The following is a 20,880-nucleotide window of genomic DNA, read 5'->3' as shown; positions in this document are numbered from 1 at the left end:
AGATCAGTCATGGAAATGTTGGATATTTAGCTTGTTGGTATTGTAAATGCAGCAAAATTTTGAATTACAAACTTATAGTTTAAAAATTACGTTCTTCATTTAATCTTTGCAACAACCATAGACTAAGTTGGGTGCTAACAGCATACTTCTGCAATAGATTACCAGTACAGGATAATTGCTCAAGCCTGTGATATGAGAACTCTTACTGGTTTGGCACGAAGCGAAGAGAGTGATCTTCGGTTTTTTCTCTGCCCTCCTCCTCTGCCATCTTTAAAAGAAGTAAGTAAAAATAATCTACTGAGTGAAAAAAAGTTTAATATATCATCTTCACTTTGGGTGCAAAATAACCATTCAAAACACAATTTTTTGGCTGCTTCTCACAAGCAGGTCAGGTAGGGTGTAAACCTGAAATTGTAGCTTCCATTCCAAGGTTTTTTGATTCCTCAGGAGGTGCTATTTCCCCTAAATTATTTTCCTCTTTGTGGAGTTGGGAGTCTCTTTATACCAGAGGGTGGCTTCTTAGCATATCAGCATTCATCAATTGGTCCTTTGTACTAAGATCGCTATAGATCAGTTTTTCTCAATCTCAACACTACTGACATTTTGGGTCAAATAATTCTTTGTTGTTGGAAGCTGTTCTGTACACAGTGGCAGCTACTCCCTGGATGACAGTAGCACCCCCCAGTTGTAACAACCAAAAATGTCTCCAGATATTTCTAAATATTTCCTAGGGTGCAAAACAGCCCCTGGAGAGCCACTGCATTTAGATACTAATGTATCACCATGTTGTTGTTCAGTCACCAAGTTGTGTCCGACTCTTTGAGACCCCGTGGACTGCAGCACGCCAGGTCTCCCTGTATTCTATACATGGATATTGTTAACCACTAATAAAGATATTAGAGCATGTTTCTTAAGCGCTTTTCCTAGGCTTTCCTAGAAAGTGAAAATCTGAAAACTTTGCCATGAGTTTTTGAAAAACAGAAAAAAAACTATACTAGATGTAAGTTATTAGTGAAAATCAGAACAAGTTGAAAATCAGAACAATAGGAACAAGTTACGGATATTAAAAAGACAGCTTTAATTAGAGAGAGTGTAATAATTCATTTTGAGTCAAGATGTTAAGTGACCCATGAGGTGAAATCTTGAGCAATAAATTGCAATAGGTCTTTCAGGCTGAGGTAGTAGACATGAAAGTATGGAATTCAAAATTAAACAATCCTCTTTTACCAGGGTGGGTGACCGGCTTCAAGACTAAAAGCACTGATTTAACTCTCCTGTTTTGTTTTGGCTTAGATTCTTTGGGTGCTTTTCATCATACTCAGTTGTTGAGTTTAATTATGAAGAATTTTTTCCCTTTATTTCAGGATTCTTCCACTGAAGAAGAGCTCAGACACTTGCTGGCTTCTTTACCTCAAACAGACCTGGACGAGTGTATCCAGTGTTTTACAGCTTTGGCTCTGAGTGAGAGCAGTCAAAGTCTAGCTGCTCAGAAGGTTAGATCTTTTATTCAGTTCGTAAATACCTTGGAGTGTCCACTTTTCTAAAATGTTGTGCTAGGCGCTAGCACTTAGAGCTCTAGGGCAGTCATTCATCTGGGGACTGAGTAAACTTACTGCTGATTCCTGGGTGTCTGCCACATCCTGGGCTAGGTGTTTGGGATAATGGGGAAACAGGTAATAAATAAAGTTACAGAGCGTGTAAGAGAGATCCAGGATCTCATCGCTCTTTGTAAGAGGCCATGTTGAAAAAGCTCTATAGGATGTCTTCTGAAGTTGGATCTTGAAGAACGAATAGGTAGTAACTGACAAGGCTATTAAATATTACCTCTGTGTTGGTGATGCCTGAATTCAACATCTCTAACCTGTGTTCTCACCTAAGCTCTAGGTTTAAATATTGTAGCCTCCTTCTTGATGTCTCTACATGGATGTTTAACAGGCATCCCAATTATACATACTGAACTCTCCCTCTCTCCCTCCACAAAGCTCTTCCTCCCCTAGTCTGTTTTGTTTCAGTAGAGGGCAGAGCATCCATGTAGTTGCTTAAGCTAAAGCCTAGGAATTCTTGATTCTTCTCCTCCATGTTCAGTTGATCAGCGGTTAGTGTAAGCTGTTCCTCCACATACGACTTGACTCCAGTTGCCTCACCATCTTCACTGCAGCCGCTTACTCCTGGCCACCGTCATCTCTTTCTCATAGTATCCTGTTCCTTCATCCTGGTTCTGTTCTTCCCTTCATTTAAAAATAATTTTAAAGTCTCTTTATATTATTTCAGTATACTGGGGGTGTTGATTCCTATTTGTGGAGGCTCCCCATTATGTTATATTGTGGATTAACACGCGTTAATCATTTTTACTGTGAGCTTATCTTTAGCTAGACTGATTGTTTTCTATGGGAGTCCCAGGTACCTCAGATTCTAAATTTGTTGCTACAGGGAAGTTTTTATGTTTGCTTCTTTTGGATACCCCAAGGGTTCACTATAATGGGGCTAATTTTTTTTTATATTAATTCCTTGGCTTGGAATTTCTTGAGCACATTGGTAGTGTGAATTCAGATACACCTGTGGGTGATATAGATTGTGATTGTGATTTCCCACTCAAAAGCCCCAGCAGAGACAGGCTTCTTGCTCATGGGCTGGTGAGCAGAGTTTTTCTAGACTCTCTTATAGTCAAGGAGGCCAACTTTGCAGGGTTCTCCCTTTAAATAGGGACCTTGGATCTAGCTCCCAGAGAACGTGAGTCTCAAACCCCATCTTCTGTGGTGATGTGACCCCTGAACAGGTGTTACTATCCCATCCTCGGGGGCCTGCAGGCATTTTACCTCATCACCGATGTGCTGACTCATCACCGATGTGCTGACCACTTCTGCTGAACGTTGTTTTCAGTTCTAGCACCCAGGGGTTTCCCTTTATTTCTTTTTTATTTTCTTTAGAGCTTGACTTTGTTTCAAAATAGTTTTGCTATATTTTACTAAGCATGTTTGTCATAGGAGAGGCTCACTATGTCAACTAAAGAAAAACGCACAACCTAAAGTTCCAGGTTAAGTTTTATTTGGGGACCTTATTGAGGATTGTAGCTAAGGTAGCTCCAAGGAACTGCTCCAAAGAGGTGAGGGAGGAGCCAGGATATATGAGTTTTTTGTTGGGAAAAAAACCCTGTGGTTGAACATCAAAGATTATTACTCATCACACACACAAAAAAACACATCTTGAGTTAATGATTTTAGTGCTTGTCTGTGTATGGGAAGATGCAAGAATCTGGGCTCACTGAAATTATTCATTAGATATGCATCTTCATCACCTCGGGCCGGTACCTAGAGCGCAGAATTTTCTCTGTTTTCCTCCATCCGGAATTCCCCCAGGGTGCACCGTGGGTAGGGTGTGCTGCAGTGGCTGATGGCTTGATGGTGGGCACCATTTTTTGTTTAGTGTAATGGCAGGCTACATTCTTTGTCCGTCCCTGGGAGACAAGTTCACCTTCTTGCTGCATCTAGAAAGCTTCCTTATCATGTCTCCACCACCTAGGAGCTATAGACACTGCTTCAATCTCCAACTTCTGTCTCCAGTTCTGTGTCCTCAGCAGCTGCAGTGATTTAAAAACAAAAGTTCGATCAGGTCATACTCCTGCATGGAGCCCTCCAAATGGCTCCCCATTGCACATTAAACCTGAGCCCCTCACTGTGATCCAGGCAAGGACTGGCCCGTGTTTACCTGTGTGTCTGCCCCTAGGAGTAGTGAGGAGACTGACAGGAAGGTGCCACTGGGCACAGATGCAGAGAGTAAAGTTTGTTTGGTGGCAAAGAGGCTGAAAACTGAAGGAGACCACGCTTAGGTGAAGAAGGCGGTGTTTGCACCGTGGTCAGAGCTCTCAGAGTGCTCCCCGGGGAAGCTCCACTCCTTGGAAATAAGACTACTTTCAGACAGGAAAAGCTATCACTTCCAAAGGCGGTGTCTGTTACCTCCCTGCAACCCTTACTCCTTCTGTTTTAGCCATGGCCTGTTGACCAGATGTAAACACCTGGCATAAAACCACCCGTACATAGCAGAGGGCTTCTCAGTGAATCACAGCAGCCTCCTAAACAAACTCCCGCTCCGGCCCACCCAGGGTGGTCACTGACTTCCATTGTTTCTCTGCTATCATCTCAGCAAGACTTCTATCTTCATAAAATAACTCTTACAACAGAAGAGACCTACAGACCTAGAGATCGAACTTAACAGTTGTCATGGGGAAGGGAAGTTAGGGAGTCTGAGATGGGCATGTACACACTGCTGTGTTTAAAATGGATCACCAGCAGGAAGCTACCGTACAGCCCAGGGAGCTTGGCTGTGCTACGCGGCAGAGTGGATGGGACTTGGGGGAGAATGGATACAGGTATGTGTGTGGCCGAGTCCCTTCACTGTTCACCTGAAACTATCCCAGTATTGTTTGTTGATCAGTTACACCCCAATACAAAATAAAAAGTTAAAAAGAATAGCTCTTACATCTCTAAGAGAAATCCAAACAAATTATAGTCACTATTACTGTATTAATTACATAATCGACTCAGTGAGGAGAAAGCATTTTATCAGTGAAACAAATGCATTTTGTTTGCATTTGTTTTGCAATAAAAATGCAATAAAATAAAAAGCATTATCAGTAAAACAAATCATAGTATTCTGTATTCTTTTACCAGTTGAACTGCCAGCTAAAAATGTGCACTTGCCATCTGCCTCCACAAGGATTAAGTCACTGACCGCTGTAGCCACCATCAACACACCCTGAAGGGAGTTCAGGGTGGAGATCAGCAGTGAGGCCTTCTGTGCTGTGGGGAAAAGCAGCAGAACAGGCCTTCAGATAGATGTTTTTAGGAAAAGATTTTATGAGCCCAAGTTCTTGCATCTCCTCTTATCTAGAAAAGCAGTAAAATCACTAACAGTGTCATGTGCTCCTCATTTCGGCCTCTGCCGTAGTGGGTGCTCGACTGTACATCCCCCTGTCATTAAAACCATATAAAATACTGGCCTTCCCCCCAGCCTCTTCGGAACAGTTCCTCGGAACTGTCTGAGACGCTGTCTCTCCAGGCTACAGTCCTCATTTTTCCCCAAATAAAACTTCACTCACAACTCTCACATTATTCATTTTTTTCAGACAGCTGAATGTCTTTCCCTCAGTTCCGTGTTTATGAGATATTAGGGACATACCAGTAGCTATGATTTCTCTAGCCTACGTTTTATAATTTCTCCTTTGGGCCGTGTCTTGGAATCGCTCCAGTGAAGCGTAATCATCGTTTTCCTTTCGATGCTCAGAGCGTCACCGCCTGGCCACCAGAGCCTGCTCCTCGTCGTCCTTTTTAATTCCATCCCCAAGGTAACTGTGAGAGCACCTGTGTTTTCTGACAGTGAGAGGTCCCTGGCTCTTCTCGATTCTTCCTGCCCCCCGCAGGGCATCCCACGGCCTCCGTCTCCCACGACTTCTCTCTCAACCTCTGTCCTCACGCCCCTGCAGAGCTCCTGCTACCTGGCCTGGAGTTCTTCAGTTTACAGCACCAAAGATTTTTCTCTGCTCATGACTATTCAGTTGACACCCCTCTGCCTCCTCTCGTGTTGTGTCACCTTCTACAGGGTCTCCTCACCTTTTGCTGAGTGAAGAGAGTGCATGGTGTAACACGTTGTACTGCTTCCTTGCTACCTGGACGTCGTGGCCTCAGCCAGCAGTTTAAAGGAGTAGCCCATCTTTAGTTAGTTTCATATTGAAATCAGTAATTTTAGTTCTGAGATCCCATCTCATCAGATCAGTAAGCAACTCCATTTCAGTTACTCTCACTCCCCAGTTTAGTCAGGCTCTGGTTTTTTTATAAGTTGGAGTAAGTTGGGTGAAGGAGTGGAAGGCGCGTCCGTCTGGTTTTTAGTGATCTGACCAGTTAATGACAGACCTGTCCTGGGACAGTCCCCAAGCCCCCATCAGGTGTGCGGGGGTACGGCTGCTCTACAGCACTGCTCATGTGCAGAGGTCCCTCTTGGCTTAGCAGACAGCCTGTGGTTATGATTGGGTTCAGAGCATGGCTTCTTAACCTCTGCACACCATGGATCCCTCTGGTGACTTGATAAAGCCTATGAACTCATTTCTAGGTGCTTAAAATACATAGGATTACACGGGAGACTGATTATATTGAAATACTATTATCAAATTTATAAATTTGTAAAATATGTACTTTAATTACAAAGTTAAAGAATTGCAACAATAATATATTTCAGTAGACTTGTCAGTTATTCTTGTTTTATCCCATTTGTTTTATCATTCCCCATTTACTCTCCATATATATGTGTATATATATATATATTTTTTTTTTTTTTCTTTTTTTTGGGTTGCACTGGGTCTTCGTCGCTGCACCGGCTTTCTCTAGTGTGGTGAGCAGGGGCCCCTCTAGTTGCAATGCTCAGGCTTCTCATTGCAGTGGCTTCTCTTGATACGGAGCACAGGCTCTTGGAGCACGGGCTTCAGTAGCTGCTGCATGCAAGCTCAGTAGTTGTGGTGCATGGGCCCAGTTGCTTTGAGGCATGTGGGATCTTCCTGGGCCAGGGATCAAACCCATGTAGCCTGCATTGGCTGGTGAATTCTTATCCGCTGTACCTCCAGGGAAACCCTATAGATATATTTTTTCTGTGTCTGTTTTTACGCACATTTACGGTTTTTCACCCTGTGCCTTTTGAGAGTTAGATGCAGGGTCAGTTTGGGGTCACCAGTGTGAGAATGTGCAGATGGCATTCAAAGGAACTATGAGCATGATGCTGTTTGCAGGTAGCTGCAGCAAGTGATGTGCGTTGGGGAAAAGATGCACCTTCTATTGTTTGCAGGGCTTCCTCAGTGGCTGAGACAGTAAAGCATCCGCCTGCAGTGCAGGAGACCCAGGTTCGATCGCTGGGTCAGGAAGATCCCCTGGAGAAGGGAATGGCAACCCACTCCAGTCCTCCTGCCTGGAAAATTCCATGGATGGAGGAGCCTGGTAGGCTGCAGTCCATGGGGTCAAAGAGTTGGACACGACTGAGCGACTTTACTTTTCTTTGTTTTCTGTTGTTGGCAGAGGCACACAGACTGCTGCTGTTACTGTGGCTTTTTATCTTTGTTTGTAATTGAATACAATGAAAAGTTTCACTTAAGGGTTAGGAAACTAAAGAGACAATTTTTTCCCATCCAAGCTTACATCCTCTCTTCCCTGAATTCTATCTCAGACCCTTAAGGATAACCTGGGTTACAAACTCATGCTTTAGAATGAATGTCATTTACGCCCAGTGAGTCTGAACAAGCTGCAGAGCTCTAAGGTTGTAAATTTTTATGAAGAAACACTAGAGATTAGCTCTCAAATGTAATAAAACGAAGGGACCCACAATTAGAGGCAGTATCAAAACCCCCCACCCCCCTGCACCGCACCCGCCCTGGTGGTGATTTGCCTTCCCTGCTTTTATTCTCTCAGTTCACTGGGAGAACTGGGTCGGTGAGCAGGAAAGCACTTCTTTCTCAGCTTTAACGGCCACCTACTCCCACAGCTAAAGCCTGGGAAATTTGCTGACTGGACTTCAGGAGGGAGGCCAGGCTGGAATGGCCCTCGGTCTTCTACCATCCCACATGTTACCATCAAGATTGCTCCTCCTCTGATGTCAGGATCCAGGTTTCCGTCTTGTTTTGGTTTTTGTTACCATTGGACACTCCCAGTCACCTTGTCTCCAGGTTCAGCCTCTGTTGGAGGACCTCAGAGCCCAAGGGTGCAAACAGGATGCAAACATTTGGACAGTGTAGACTGTGACTTCGTTTTGATCCAATATGGCAAACTGCCTGGGGTCAAGAGAACAGTGGATGTGGTGCAGTGGTTTTTCCACTGTGAAGCTTTTGTGGTCTTGGTTTAAGGACAATCCAGCAATGTTGGGCACTGTTTCATATATTTTAGAGGCATTATATTTCTTTTCCTAAGAACTTTCTGCTTCTGACTGTTGCTCATTTTTCCATAGCCTTGTTGGTATTTTCTCACTGATTTGTAGGCGATCATCGCATGTTAGCGATATGCCGTAAGAATTGAAATTTTCTTTTCCCGGTTTATTTTTGTGTTTTAATACCTACTAAGGACTAGTCCCCACTACTCCTCTCTTTCATAATTTTCCTAACTCTTCTGTTTATTCTTCCATGTGAATTTGAATTTCAATTTAGGAAGACTTAAAAGCTTTCTGTCTCTCTTTTGGCGGTGCTGCACGGCTTTCAGGATCTTAGCTCCCCAACCAGGAATTAAACCCCGGCCCTAGCAGTGAAAGCGCCGAGCCCTAACCATTGGACTGCCAGGGAATTCGCCCCCACCTTTTTTTTTTTTTTTTAATTAAAAGCTCTTTGATCAGTTGTTATTGTCAGTTCTAGTAATGCCTTTTCTATTATTCTGATTGATAGATTTTAGCTAGACTCTACTGGCATAATCTGACACCAGAACATCATTTGTTCAGCCCTGGCTTTTCTTACTGGGTGAAGATTTGTGTGTTAGTCTCTGTACTTTCAGATAAGAGGACACAGAGGAAAGAACTGAGAAGCTCAAAGACTGCTGTCTTCTAAGAATAATCCCACGTTTTCTAGTCTAGCAACAGTTTGCATAATGAAAGTTCCCTGTAAGTCTCAGAAATATTTTGAGTCCTACATGTTAGTTCTTTCTAATTACTATATATAATACAGAGGTTGTTTTTGTTTTTGTTTTTCTTTGTGAAACAAAAAATATTAGGCCCTTTTTTTCAACTAAGAATTTTGATCATCTCATTGTCAGGGTGGTTTATGGTGTTTCGGAGGAAACGGACTTCCTTATGCGGAAAGTTTTGGAGAAGTTCCTTCAGCTACAGTGGAAATGTTCTGTTTGGAAGCTTTAGTAAAGCATTCTGAGGTAAGTTACATTTTCAAAATATCGTCACATTTTATGATCACATTGAAAAAATTATACATGTTGATTCATTCAAGGGAAGTAATTCTAATTTTTTATAAAAGAAAAAAAGTTTTTTGCTTGTTTTCCTGCTTTTTTCTCAATTGTTAGCATTGATAATCATGATTTAGCACCAATACATGAATTTCATCTTTGCTAAGTATTTCTAAAAATGAATTTAATCTCAAGTGTACATAAAGCAACCTGTTGTCTAAATGTAGCATTTACCTTTCAATTATGCTGTCTTCCATTACCTTTCTCAGATAGTTTTTACAAGTAATATTATCAATAATATTAAAATTTACAAGTATTATTATTTAACTGGAGTTAATTTCCAGTTAAAATATGTGCCAAAGATGTAAGACAGGAAAAAAGTAAATACTTGGCAAAAGTATCTACTTGACCATAGCTTTGAATTTTAACCATAGCATGTATATATCAATGACTTTAAAAACTTTTTTTACATTATGACAACGTTTCTATCATGATCACGGTTTGATTTTATAAAGAAAAAAGCAACCAACTGTGGTGCTCAAGCATTAGTGCATAAAAGTCATCCAGGAAGCATGTTTAAAATGCATATTCCTACTCACCTCTGGCAATTTGAATGGAGTCAATGTGCGGTGGGGTCCAGGAGTTCGCACTGGTAACAGGCATCCCTGGTGCGGCTGATGCAGGTGGGTCATCCCACATCACGAGAATCGGCTCTAAATGCTCCCGTTTAACTGGGAACCAGTAGACACGGCGCAGAAGCGCACTGCTCCCTGGTCATCTCAGCTCCCACTGGTGGAATCAGGAATTGAGCACCAAACAGAGGCATTAGTGTGGTAACACACTAAAAAGGGAACACGGGAGAAGCAGCTTCACTTTTTTGTGACTTATGACTGGTGTCTGAAACAACAGGGGCATCTGCAGTAGTACGTCCAGGGCACAGAACGTAAAGTTTCCTTTCCAGAAACTTCTCAACGTATAACATATGATACATGTCCCAAAGGCATACTTTTAAATGCATTTAAAATGTGGTGAAATTTAATAAGAATTTAGAGAGGGAAAGTCATTGCATCTACAGGACATGGTATCACATAAGTGATAAAACTAAGTGCAGGGAAAAAGAGCAAGACCACCCTGGGGATTGTAGCAGACTGTCATGGGTCAGTTCTGTCTTCTTACCTTAATCCATAGATTTCCTTTGGCTTTCTTTGATCTCTTTTCTCCATTAAAAATGCTCATCCCCTTTTCTTTCTAATTTTTACCTGATCTTTCTCTTTTAAAAAAATGTCCAACTCTTAAGTTTGAGGCGAGTACCCCTCTCTGTGCCCTGCCCCCCGACAAGCTGTGGGCTTGTGTGGGATCACAGATGTTGCTTATCTGTATCTGAGAGTTCATATAGACAGAAGCAACATCTGCCATTTACACAGGGGATTATTTCCTGGCATCAGGTGGCAGGTTTCTCAAGGGGAGAAGACCCTTTAATGTAGTTTGAAACCAATCAAAATATCCATATATATTGAAACAATTCTGAAATAATGATATCATGGTTCCATCCAACCAAGAGCTAAGCAGAATGACTTTTAAGGATAAAAACGTCATAAGTCCTAGTGGCCTTCATTTTTCAGTGATTTTTTAAAGCACTTCCGACATAGATAGATGGGGGTTGGCTGATATATTTGAGTTGAGCTGAGAGTTTGGGGGGGTCTCCCTGGGTCTCTTCCTTGAGCAGGAGCCACCTGGCTGCCCACCAGCATGCTCTGTCACCTGGTTAGTGAACTTGTGCAACATAAAGTGAGCTTTCATTAATTTATTGTGCTAGATACCCACACATTGTGATAAAATTGAAGCAAATGGAGGCTTGCAACTACTGCAGAGGCTGTACCAACTTCACAAGGACTGTCCTAAAGTACAGAGAAATATAATGCGTATCCTTGGAAATATGGCTTTGAATGAACATCTTCATTCTCCTATAGTTCGCTCAGGTAACAACTTTACATACTGAGTACTTGGAATCCAGCCCTCTGTTCCTCTCCCACCTTTACCCCTCCGTTGTTGTACACTAATTTCTCAACAGATATAAGGCTTTGCTTAGGGTTAGTTTCGGGTCCTTTAGAGCATGTTATTTTAGTAGAGGCAAAGAATTGCTTGAGCCATGTGGGTAATCCACACCTAAGCTAATCAGTGTGTAGACATCACAGGAGAGCGGTTTCAGCCATGATGACCATCTTTGATATGATCTGGGTAACCAAGAGGCATAGTGAGACTAAAGAGAGGTGATATCCCCGCCTTGTAACTAATAACCACCTGTGGGGAGGTGCTGCGGATGAAATTTCCTGCCTGCTTTGGTCTCTGTCGTGATGCATCATGATGCCTGCACGATGGTGGTTTTCCAGCTGCAGCATCCCTGCCTCATTCACAGTTCAGCATTTGGCATTCTGCTGTAAGCAAGAGCCCTTCCTCCTTTGCCTCCTGCCTTTCTTCCTTCTCCTTCCTTTCCTTCTCCCTCCCTCCCTCCCTATCAGTGTGCGCACGTGGAGTCCTGATTTTTCATGATTTACAACTTATCGCTGTACTTTGTAGTTTGATGCAAAGTAGTTTGATGCCAGATTGTCCCAGCTTTAGTCAGTGGAGCCCAGCCAGCTGGTTCCTGTGTCCTCTGATGTACCCACCTCATTTTGGGAGGCAGTCCTTACGTGCTGGTGTAACAACATGTTCCAGGCTTATTTCTTCAGAGACTCCTATTTCCTTTTAGTGGAGGCTAATTGTTAAGAGACCAAGGTTGGGTGCTAGCTAGATGTGCTTATTGCTCCTGGGATGTCTTTGCTTCTTGGCTTTTTCAGTGGAAAAAACAGGGTGATATAACAAATAAATGTATATGTATACATTTATTTGTAATGTATGCATAATGTATGCAAATGTATACATACACATGTGTATGGATATGTAAATATCCGTACATGCGTGCACATATGCATGCATGTGTTCAACAATATTTAGAAATGATGAATTTATATTATATTTTCTCTTGTATCTCTCCTTTTTTTTTAACCTTTAAGAGTGTCTTGATAAGCAGAAGATTTCAATTTACTGAAGCGTGATACAGGGATCAGCAGACTTTCCTATAAAGGACCACTTACAGTATTGGTTTTATTTGTTCCTCTTTTTCTTTTTTTAAGGTGGGAACTTAGATCAGTGATTTTAACCTTTTTTCTTGTTTCAGTTATCTATTGCTGTGTATCAAACCACCCCAAACTCACTAGTTAGAACATCAGTTATTTTTTTTGTGCATGAATCTGAAATTCGAGCAAGATTCAGTACGGAGGGCCTTTACAGGCTCTACACTACGTCAGCGGGGCAGCTCAACCATGGGATGGAGATTACTCCTTTGAAGATTGCTCACTCATACGACTTGTAAATTGGTACCGACTTGTAAATTGGCTCTCAGCTGGGAGCTCAGCCAGGGCCAGGAGCATTCGCTTCCTTCAACAGCCACCTTGGGCTTTCTCAAAGCATGGTGGCTGGATTCCAAGGGCAAATTTTCTGAGAAAGAGCCAGGTATAATAAGCTCTTTAGCCTTTTACAAAAAAGTCAAGCACTGGAAGTAATTTTTGCCAAATCTATTGATTAAAAGCTAGTCACTAAGGCTAAGTCATATTTGAGGGGAGAGGATTTAGAAGGGGTTTAGATCCATCTCCTCTTGATGAGAACAGTGTCAAAAGAATTTGAAGACGTTTTAAAATCATTAAATTATTAGTTATTTTAAATAACTAATTAAAATAATTTAATTTAATCATTAGTTATTTTCTAATATAGGTATTTAGAACTGTAAATGGCCTCCAACCTGCTTTAGCTGCATCCCTCAAATTTTATATGTATTTTCATCATTATTCGGTTTGAAATATTTTCTAATTCTCCTTATGATTTCTTCTTTGTCTCGTGGGTTACTTAAAAGTGTGTTGGAATAATTTACAAATATTAATGGCTCTCCAGATATCATGTCTCTGATTTCTAGTTTAATATTCCAGGCATTCAAAGAACAAACCCAATAAGATTTTAGTCTTTGGTAATTTGACACTTATGTGATGGCCTGTTTTATGGTCTGTCTTGGTGAATGATCTATTTGCACTTGAAACAAATGAATATTCTGTAGTTGGGTTACGTGTTTTATAGCGATAGGTAACAGTTTAACCAAGTTGGTTGATTATATTATTCAAATCTTCTCCAGATCTTTTGTTTAGTTTTTATCAATTACCAAGACAAGTTAAATTCTTCAACTGTGATTATAAATTTGTCTGTTTCTCCCTTTAGTTCTGTCAGATTTTTCTTCCTGGTGAATTGTTCCTTTTTTATTAAGTAATTTCTCTATCACTGGTAATACTCCTTTTCTTGGAGTCTACTTTATCAGGTATTAAAATAGCCAGCTGGCCTGTTTTAATGCTTGCTGTTTGCATTGCATGTCTTTTGTGATTTTCTCTTTTGCTTTCATTTTGCTGTGCCTAAAAATAAGTACATTTTTCACAGACATCGCATACTTGCATCTTCTTCAGAAAGTTCAGCTTGCTAATCCCCTTTAATTGGAGTGTTTTGTCTGTTTGCCTCTGATATAATCATTGATATTGTTTGGTTATGTCTGTTGTCTTGCAGTTTTCCCCCTTTCTGGTTTTTGTTTCTTTTCTTTCTCCTTTATTGACTATTTTCGGGTTACTTGAGTATTGTTTTATATTCTATTCTTTCTCCTCTTTTAGCTTTTTTACAGTATTTAATGTGTACTTTTTGATTGACTGTATCTTTACCTTATAACAGTCTATTCTGAATTCATATTATACCATTTCATATATAATGTGAGTGTCTCACAACAGTATAATTCACTTTATGCCCTCTGCCATCATTTGTGGTACTGTCGTAATTACAGACTATAATATGTTACAGGCCATAGACCTCACAATATATTGTGGCTATTTTTCTTTTAATAGTCAAGTAATATTTAAAGAATATAAGAAAACGAATTTTGTTTACATATTATATCCAGAACTCTTTACCTTCTTTTCTATCTAAATTTGCATCTGATATCATTTCCCTTCAACCTAAAGACCTGAGTCTGCTGGCAATAAATTCTCTTCACCTTTCATTTTCTGAAAATATCTTGACTTTTATTATCCAGGGATAGGTTATTTTCCATGGATAAAAAATACTTTATTGATAATGTGGTTTTATTTTTTCTGTCAGCACTTTAAAAATATCATTCTATTTTCCTTTTTCTTTTGAACATCAATCTTTTATCGATAACAAAGCAGCAGTTTGGGGGCCTGTTTCCAGGACACCAAGAGCAGGCTCCTGTCACCATGCTGGTGTGTGTGTATCGTCTGATGAGAAGTCTCTTAGGTCCATTTGTTCTCTTATATGAAATGTGTCTTTTTTTTCCTCTGCCTTCTTTTAAGATTTTCAGCAGTTTGACTGTGAAGTATCTAGTCTGTTTTTACGTTTATCTTACTTGGTGTTCACTGAGCTGACTGTATCCGTGAGTTAATGTTTTTGATCAAATTTGGAAACTTTACAGATAGTGTATCATTAGACTTTTTTCTGTCCCCTTTCCTCTCTTTTCCTCCTGAAACCTGAATTCTGTATATTAGACCTCTTGATTATTAGACCATATTAGACTATATTAGATTATTAGACTATATTAGACCATATCTTTCCAAACATTTGTTTCTCTGTGCTGTCCCTTTCTGTTTTTTAATGTACTTTTATTTAGTATAGTTGAGGTATAGTTGAGGTGCAGTGTTACATAAGTTTCAGGTATACAGCATCGTAATTCACAATTTTTAATTTCTTAATGTGGTGTGTCACCCTGATGGATTTATAGGTGTAGAAGCATCTTTGCACCTCTGGGGTAAATCACACTCAGTCATGGTGTATGATTCTTGTACATTGAATTCAACTTACTAATGTTTCGTTGAGAATTTTGCTTCTATGTTCATCAGTGATATTGGTCTGTGATTTTACTTTTTTGTGATATTTTTGTCTGGTTTTGGCATTAGGGTGATGCTGGTCTTGTAGCATGAGTTCAGAAGCATTCCCTTCTCCGCAGTTTTGTGGAATAGATTGAGAGGGATAGGTATTAACTCTTCTCTAAATGTTTGGTAGGATTCGCCTGTAAAGCCATCTTGTCCTGGACTTTTGTTTGTTGGGAGTTTATTATTATTACTATTATTACTGATTTAATTTCATTATTGGTATTTGATCTGTGTACATGGCTAAAGTATAAAATCAAGTCACTGGACAGTAGGAACAGTATAATTCCATTTAGCAAAAATAAAAGTATATGGAGCTGCTGCTGCTACTGCTGCTAAGTCGCTTCAGTCGTGTCTGACTCTGCGACCCCATAGACAGCAGCCCACCAGGCTCCCCCGTCCCTGGGATTCTCCAGGCAAGAACACTGGAGTGGGTTGCCATTTCCTTCTCCAATGCGTGAAAGTGAAGTCGCTCAGTTGTGTCTGACTATTCGCGACCCCGTGGACTGCAGCCCACCGGGCTCCTCCATCCATGGGATTTTCCAGGCAAGAGTACTGGGGTGGGGGTGCCATCGCCTTCTCCGATATGGAGCTAGTATATATGTATAAATTATTGGTATGTAGTTGAATTTTTTAAAAGGTTTGGAAGGGTATCTACCAGACTTTTAACTTTAGTTACTTCTGAGGATATAAATGAGAATTGGGAAATGATGGGAATGCTAAAGTGGGATGTTCTTTTTTAAATGCTGGTTTTGTTCATTTTTACAATTAAAATATATTCAGAAGTTATATAATTTAAAAACAGTAAATATTTAAGAAAGACACAAGTTTTCCAAGGAGACTTTGATGGTTTATAAAGGTGAAACATTGCAGGCATTGTTAAAACACTTTGTCAACTGAAAAATGCTGTAGAAATGGCTTATGCCATGCTTTCTCTAGTGTTACCTTTCTTGTGACTCCATTAAAAATGAAGCCATATTTTTGTACATACCAGTAACAAACTAGTATATCTCTCTAGGTAGAATTTTAAAACACTATTTATTATAAAGCATTCTACAACAGATTTTGAAGAGGGGTTTTCTTTAAAATTAGAATATCGTTAAAAGAAATTGTTGGGTCTAGAATTTCTTCTGGATTATTAAATAATGGCCTCCTGTCATCATAGTTGTTCTCAACACTTTGCCACAGAAAGTGGGAGGAGGACATGAGGACAAGCTGCTGTCTGTTGAGCACCTGCTGGGCGTGGTGATGGCAGTTTTTATCTAGATTAATTTAGTAGAACCTTCCTTTGGGTCAAAGGAGCAAAGTAACTTGACTGAGGCTCCACAGCAAGCAAGCAGGGCACAGAAATTTGACACCCAAGTCTCTCTGACCTCAAAGCCCATGTTCTGTTTTATTTTAAATTAAATAATGCATGAACAGACTCTCATTGTAAATACTTCGGAGAACACAGATACAGCAAAAAATTAAACCCACCTTTATACAGAGCCCACCCCAATCCCAACTGCCTCCCCTCCTCAGAGGTAGTGACTGTTTGTTAGCTTGGTGCCTCTTTCTAGATCTTTGCATGTGATGCATGCATGCATAGACTTTCATACAGATTTATGTACATAAAGCAGTACGCTTTTAAACAACAAAAACGCCAAAATGAAATGCAGTGGTACTGCAGAAATTATTTCTTTGTCTCCCTTTAAGAAAGTTTTTCCAAAGTGTTATATAGAGAATGGATAAACAAGGTTCTACTGTATTGCATAGGGAACTATATTCAGTATCCTGAGATAAACAATAAAGGAAGAGAATATAAAAAAGATATATAGATATAGGTATAACTGGGTTACTTTGCTGTACACAGAAATTAACACAACACTGTAAATCAACTATACTTCAATTAAAAAAAAAATTTTTTTTTTCCCTCTGAACCTCAGGTCTTAACAAGTTTATAATTAAGAAACAACTTCCTCATGGATATTAAGGCCTGCTAATCTGACTGCCAATCAGAATGAAATAACTAGTATTAAGTCACTGAGTTTAATAATCATTGCTAAAGCAAAATAGGACCCTTTCTTACCGTTTATGACCTCATCCCTAGTAATTACAATTTTTGTTACATTTTCTAAATGGAAAAAAAAAATGGCTGGGGACATCATGGTGTTGTGTTGTGGGACCCAGAGGGCCTTAGGGAAGAATGGAATTGGGGCAGTCCGGCTTTTCCTCTCAGACAGATGCAGAGGTTTGCCCTCCTCCCACCCTTTCTGGCCTGAAACCTCTCAACAGTCTGAGCGTTGGGGGCTGGTATTTAGGGAGTCTGTTCTCGTCACCAGGCTGGGTTTCCATACTGGCAGAAGCCGTCAAGTCTCAGCACGTCATGGAGGCCTCCCATGCCGCCAGAACGCTGGCTAACCTAGACCGAGAGACTGTGCCAGACAAGTACCAGGACGGTGTGTACCTGCTGCACCCGCTGTACCGCACCAGGTGAGAAGGCCGGTGCCGCCGCCCCGGGCACCTGGGGCCTGGAGGGCTTCGCATGCTAACTGCCTTCTGCACGATTTAGACCGGTGAAATCCTGTACAAATACGTCAGATACCTCATTTACCCAAACAGTCTGCAGTCACCAAAGAATGGGACCCAGCTAAGTTACCGGGGTTATTTCCTGCCAAGGATAGACTGCATTCACCCTTTATAACGTGTCTCACATAAACTTTGTGATGCCTATTTCGTCTTTGTTACATTACACTTTTTCATGTAGATGTAAGTTATTGACTGATGAGGGTCGTAGAGGCTGATCTGGATGAAAAGGGACTAGGACATTATTACATGCAGGCACCAAGTGAGCCTGGGCCTAGAGCTCAAGGGACTGGAGAGAGCTTAGGCGAGTGTCAAGGCCTGTGCCTGACAAGATGGGCTGTATATTATATGCAGGCACCAAGTGAGCCTGGGCCTGGAACTCAAGGGACTGGAAAAAGCTTAGGCGAGTGTAAAGGCCTGTGCCTGACAAATGGGCTGTATATTACATGCAGGCACCAAGTGAGCCTGGGCCTAGAGCTCAAGGGACTGGAGAGAGCTTAGGTGAGTGTCAAGGCCTGTGCCTGACAAGATGGGCTGTAATGATACATTTGGCTCCTACTCCTTCCTCAGGTTATTTCTGGTCACTATTTCCAGCTGTATCATTGCTAAGACGATAAATATAAAAAGGACCACAACAAAAAAATTACACATATTTTGGATTTTTGTCAGGCACTTTAAAAATAATACCTCAGAAAATAGCAAGAACTTCTTTTCAACTTGAAAAATAGATGGCCTGGTTAATTCTCATTTGTAAACAATGGGATATGATAATGTATTTTATATGTGTGGCATGATTGTGTGTGTATTATAAATAGCTTGCAAGTAATATGCTATTGTAATTTTTACAATGTCATATACAGAGAGAGAATAAAGTTATTTTAAAATCTCATTTGCTCTGTTTCTGATAAACATCACTTTCCTTGATAAAAAGAGTCTCTTTCATGCACACTGAGTTTGAAACTACATTAGCATATTATTTAATGTCTTAAATATTTTTATTGACTTGTGTAATATTCTCATGGATTTCTCTGGAGGGTAATCTATGGCATGTCCCTTCACTGATCTCTAAGTGCATTACAGTTGATGTTGGTTGGTCTGCCTGGCCGGCTGTGTCTTCATCCTTATGGAGACAGCACTGAGCACGTGCCATATGTCTTTGCCAGAACCCTTTTAGGGTTCCTTAGCCAACCTGTGCTTATAAAGCTGGTCTTAATGAAGCTGATTTGGTGTCATATAAACCTGCTAAGCAGCATCCAGAGAGTGCTGTGTAGATTCCTATCAAAGTGATAACGTGTTTTTTTCTGCTTCTTTTCAAAACTCTCTCCCGCCTATTAGTCAGCCCATTAAAGCAGATGTCCTTTTTATTCATGGCCTTATGGGAGCAGCATTCAAAACATGGCGCCAGCAGGACAATGATCAGGATTTAACTGAAAAGGTCTCAGAAGATGAAACCAAGTATACAACATGTTGGCCCAAGGTAAGGAAGCGGCTGCCTCCAGCGGGCCACCCGTATCCTGACACATGGCTGTGGCACCAGCCTTTGGGTCCTCATTGTGACTTGCTTGTTTTTCTCCTTCTACTGGGATTTTTTTCCACGCAGTTTTTCTTTCCCTTAGAGACACCTACAGTATGTTATATGAACAGCTGGGCTTGTCACTCTGCTGTATAATGTTGGGTACATGCTATGACACAAAGTGTATTAAGTGAAAAAAAACAGGAGTGAGGGCCAGTAGTAGTTCACTTGCACTGAAAATATAATTCAGTAAATAATATATTAATGACAGTTGACTAGTTCTATGATTTTAAAAATTATAATAGAAAGACTTTGAAGAAGTAATTCTGCTTTGGATTTCTTTGACATTATTTCTCCTAAAGAGCCTAAATGCTGGGATGAATTTACTGAATAAAATTTATCTAAAGCTCAGTGAAAACTGATGCTGTAAATAGGTATAGTTTCTGGGGCTTTGTCCCACTGCTGCTTATTCACCTTCACGAGGCTTATCAGCAGGAAGAATGGTTGGTGCCCTCTCTCTGGTGACACTGGAACGTGGAGAGGACGATAAACCTTGGGTTCACGGGGACAGAACTGTGACTCTAATCAGTATCTCTGAGTTCTCAGATCAGATCTCTAACCTCCGTCACTCTGTTCTGTCTGTCCTGAGATCATAGCTTTCTATTAAATGCTTTCAAAAAGCCAATTTGATCTAGATTCCAAAAACAGGCCCTGCTTTTGTCAATAGCAGACTAAAATTGAGCATACTCTTAACACCTGCATAGACCTTATGCTGTAAATACTGATATCACCCTGTGAGCAGGGACATAAAGATAAAATGCTGCAATTATTTTTCTGATCACCTTTACACTTGACTCCAATGCAATCTTTTACTAGCTGCCAATATTACAAGGGTCCTTTAGTTATGAATTTCAGTTGCTAAGAGGTAAGTGGAATAGTGGAAATTAATATTTTTCCTTTTGTACTTTTTATTTTACATAGTCGTGGTTAGCAAGAGACTGTCCTGCTCTCCGAATAATATCTGTGGAGTATGACACCAGCCTCAGTGACTGGAGAGCCAGGTGCCCTACAGAAAGGTAACGGAGGGGAAGGGGCTGGGCCACAGGTGGCCCAGAGGGAGGGGAGTTTTGTCTTTGATGTCACAGCCAGGATTTTCTTTTTAACCTTTTCCCTCTTCCTTCTAGAGAGAGTTAGCTGTAAGTAATGAAACTACCAAAGGCTTAGAGTATTACTGTTGGGTTCCTAACATGGTTCACTTAAAACTCTTCTCATAATAAGGACCACTCTTGAGAGTCCCTTGGACAGCAAGGAGATCCAACCAGTCCATCCTAAAGGAAATCAGTCCTGAATATTCATTGGAAGGACTGATGCTGAAGCTGAAAGTCCAATACTTTGGCCACCTGATGCGAAGAACTGACTCACTGGAAAAGACTCTGATGCTGGGAACGATTGAAGGTGGGAGGAGAAGGGGATGACAGAGGATGAGATGGTTGGATGGCATCACCGACTCAATGGGCATGAGTTTGAGTAGGCTCCGGGAGTTGGTGATGGACAGGGAGGCCTGGCATGCTGCGGTTCATGGGGTCGCAAAGAGTCGGACACGACTGAGCGACTGAACTGAACTGAGTAAGGACCATGGATTCGGAGCACAGTCTTCTTAACTCCTGGAAGTAAACATGAGGCTTTTGGCTTTTGTGCTCCCAAGCACACCACCTGAAGGCAGCCGAGAGAGGTTGCGCCATGTGGGCTCCTTCTATCACTTGCGTGTCGGACGTCCAGTTGTAGGTACAGGAGACAGTGCATGACTTCCGGGCATCAGGAGCCAGACTGTAGCCAGTTCTGCCTGTGACTCACCGGCCACTTTAGGTCATTTCACTGGTCT

General features: G+C 41.0%; 1 protein-coding gene across 1 annotated transcript in view; it reads left to right on the top strand.

The window, feature by feature from the left end:
- Positions 1-20,880, top strand: part of SERAC1 (serine active site containing 1) — a 39,645-nt gene that overhangs the window by 12,924 nt on the left and 5,841 nt on the right. Inside the window, exons 7-13 of the mRNA XM_052645933.1 lie at positions 158-279; positions 1,365-1,493; positions 8,769-8,882; positions 10,729-10,891; positions 17,242-17,392; positions 18,821-18,962; positions 19,980-20,074. Of these exons, the coding sequence (XP_052501893.1) occupies positions 158-279; positions 1,365-1,493; positions 8,769-8,882; positions 10,729-10,891; positions 17,242-17,392; positions 18,821-18,962; positions 19,980-20,074 (916 nt within the window). The remainder of the gene's footprint in view (positions 1-157; positions 280-1,364; positions 1,494-8,768; positions 8,883-10,728; positions 10,892-17,241; positions 17,393-18,820; positions 18,963-19,979; positions 20,075-20,880) is intronic.

Source organism: Budorcas taxicolor, chromosome 9 (genome assembly GCF_023091745.1).
Source record: "Budorcas taxicolor isolate Tak-1 chromosome 9, Takin1.1, whole genome shotgun sequence".
Taxonomy (NCBI): domain Eukaryota; kingdom Metazoa; phylum Chordata; class Mammalia; order Artiodactyla; family Bovidae; genus Budorcas; species Budorcas taxicolor.
Note: the sequence above shows the minus strand (reverse complement) of the source record. Positions and strands in the feature narration are given on the sequence as shown.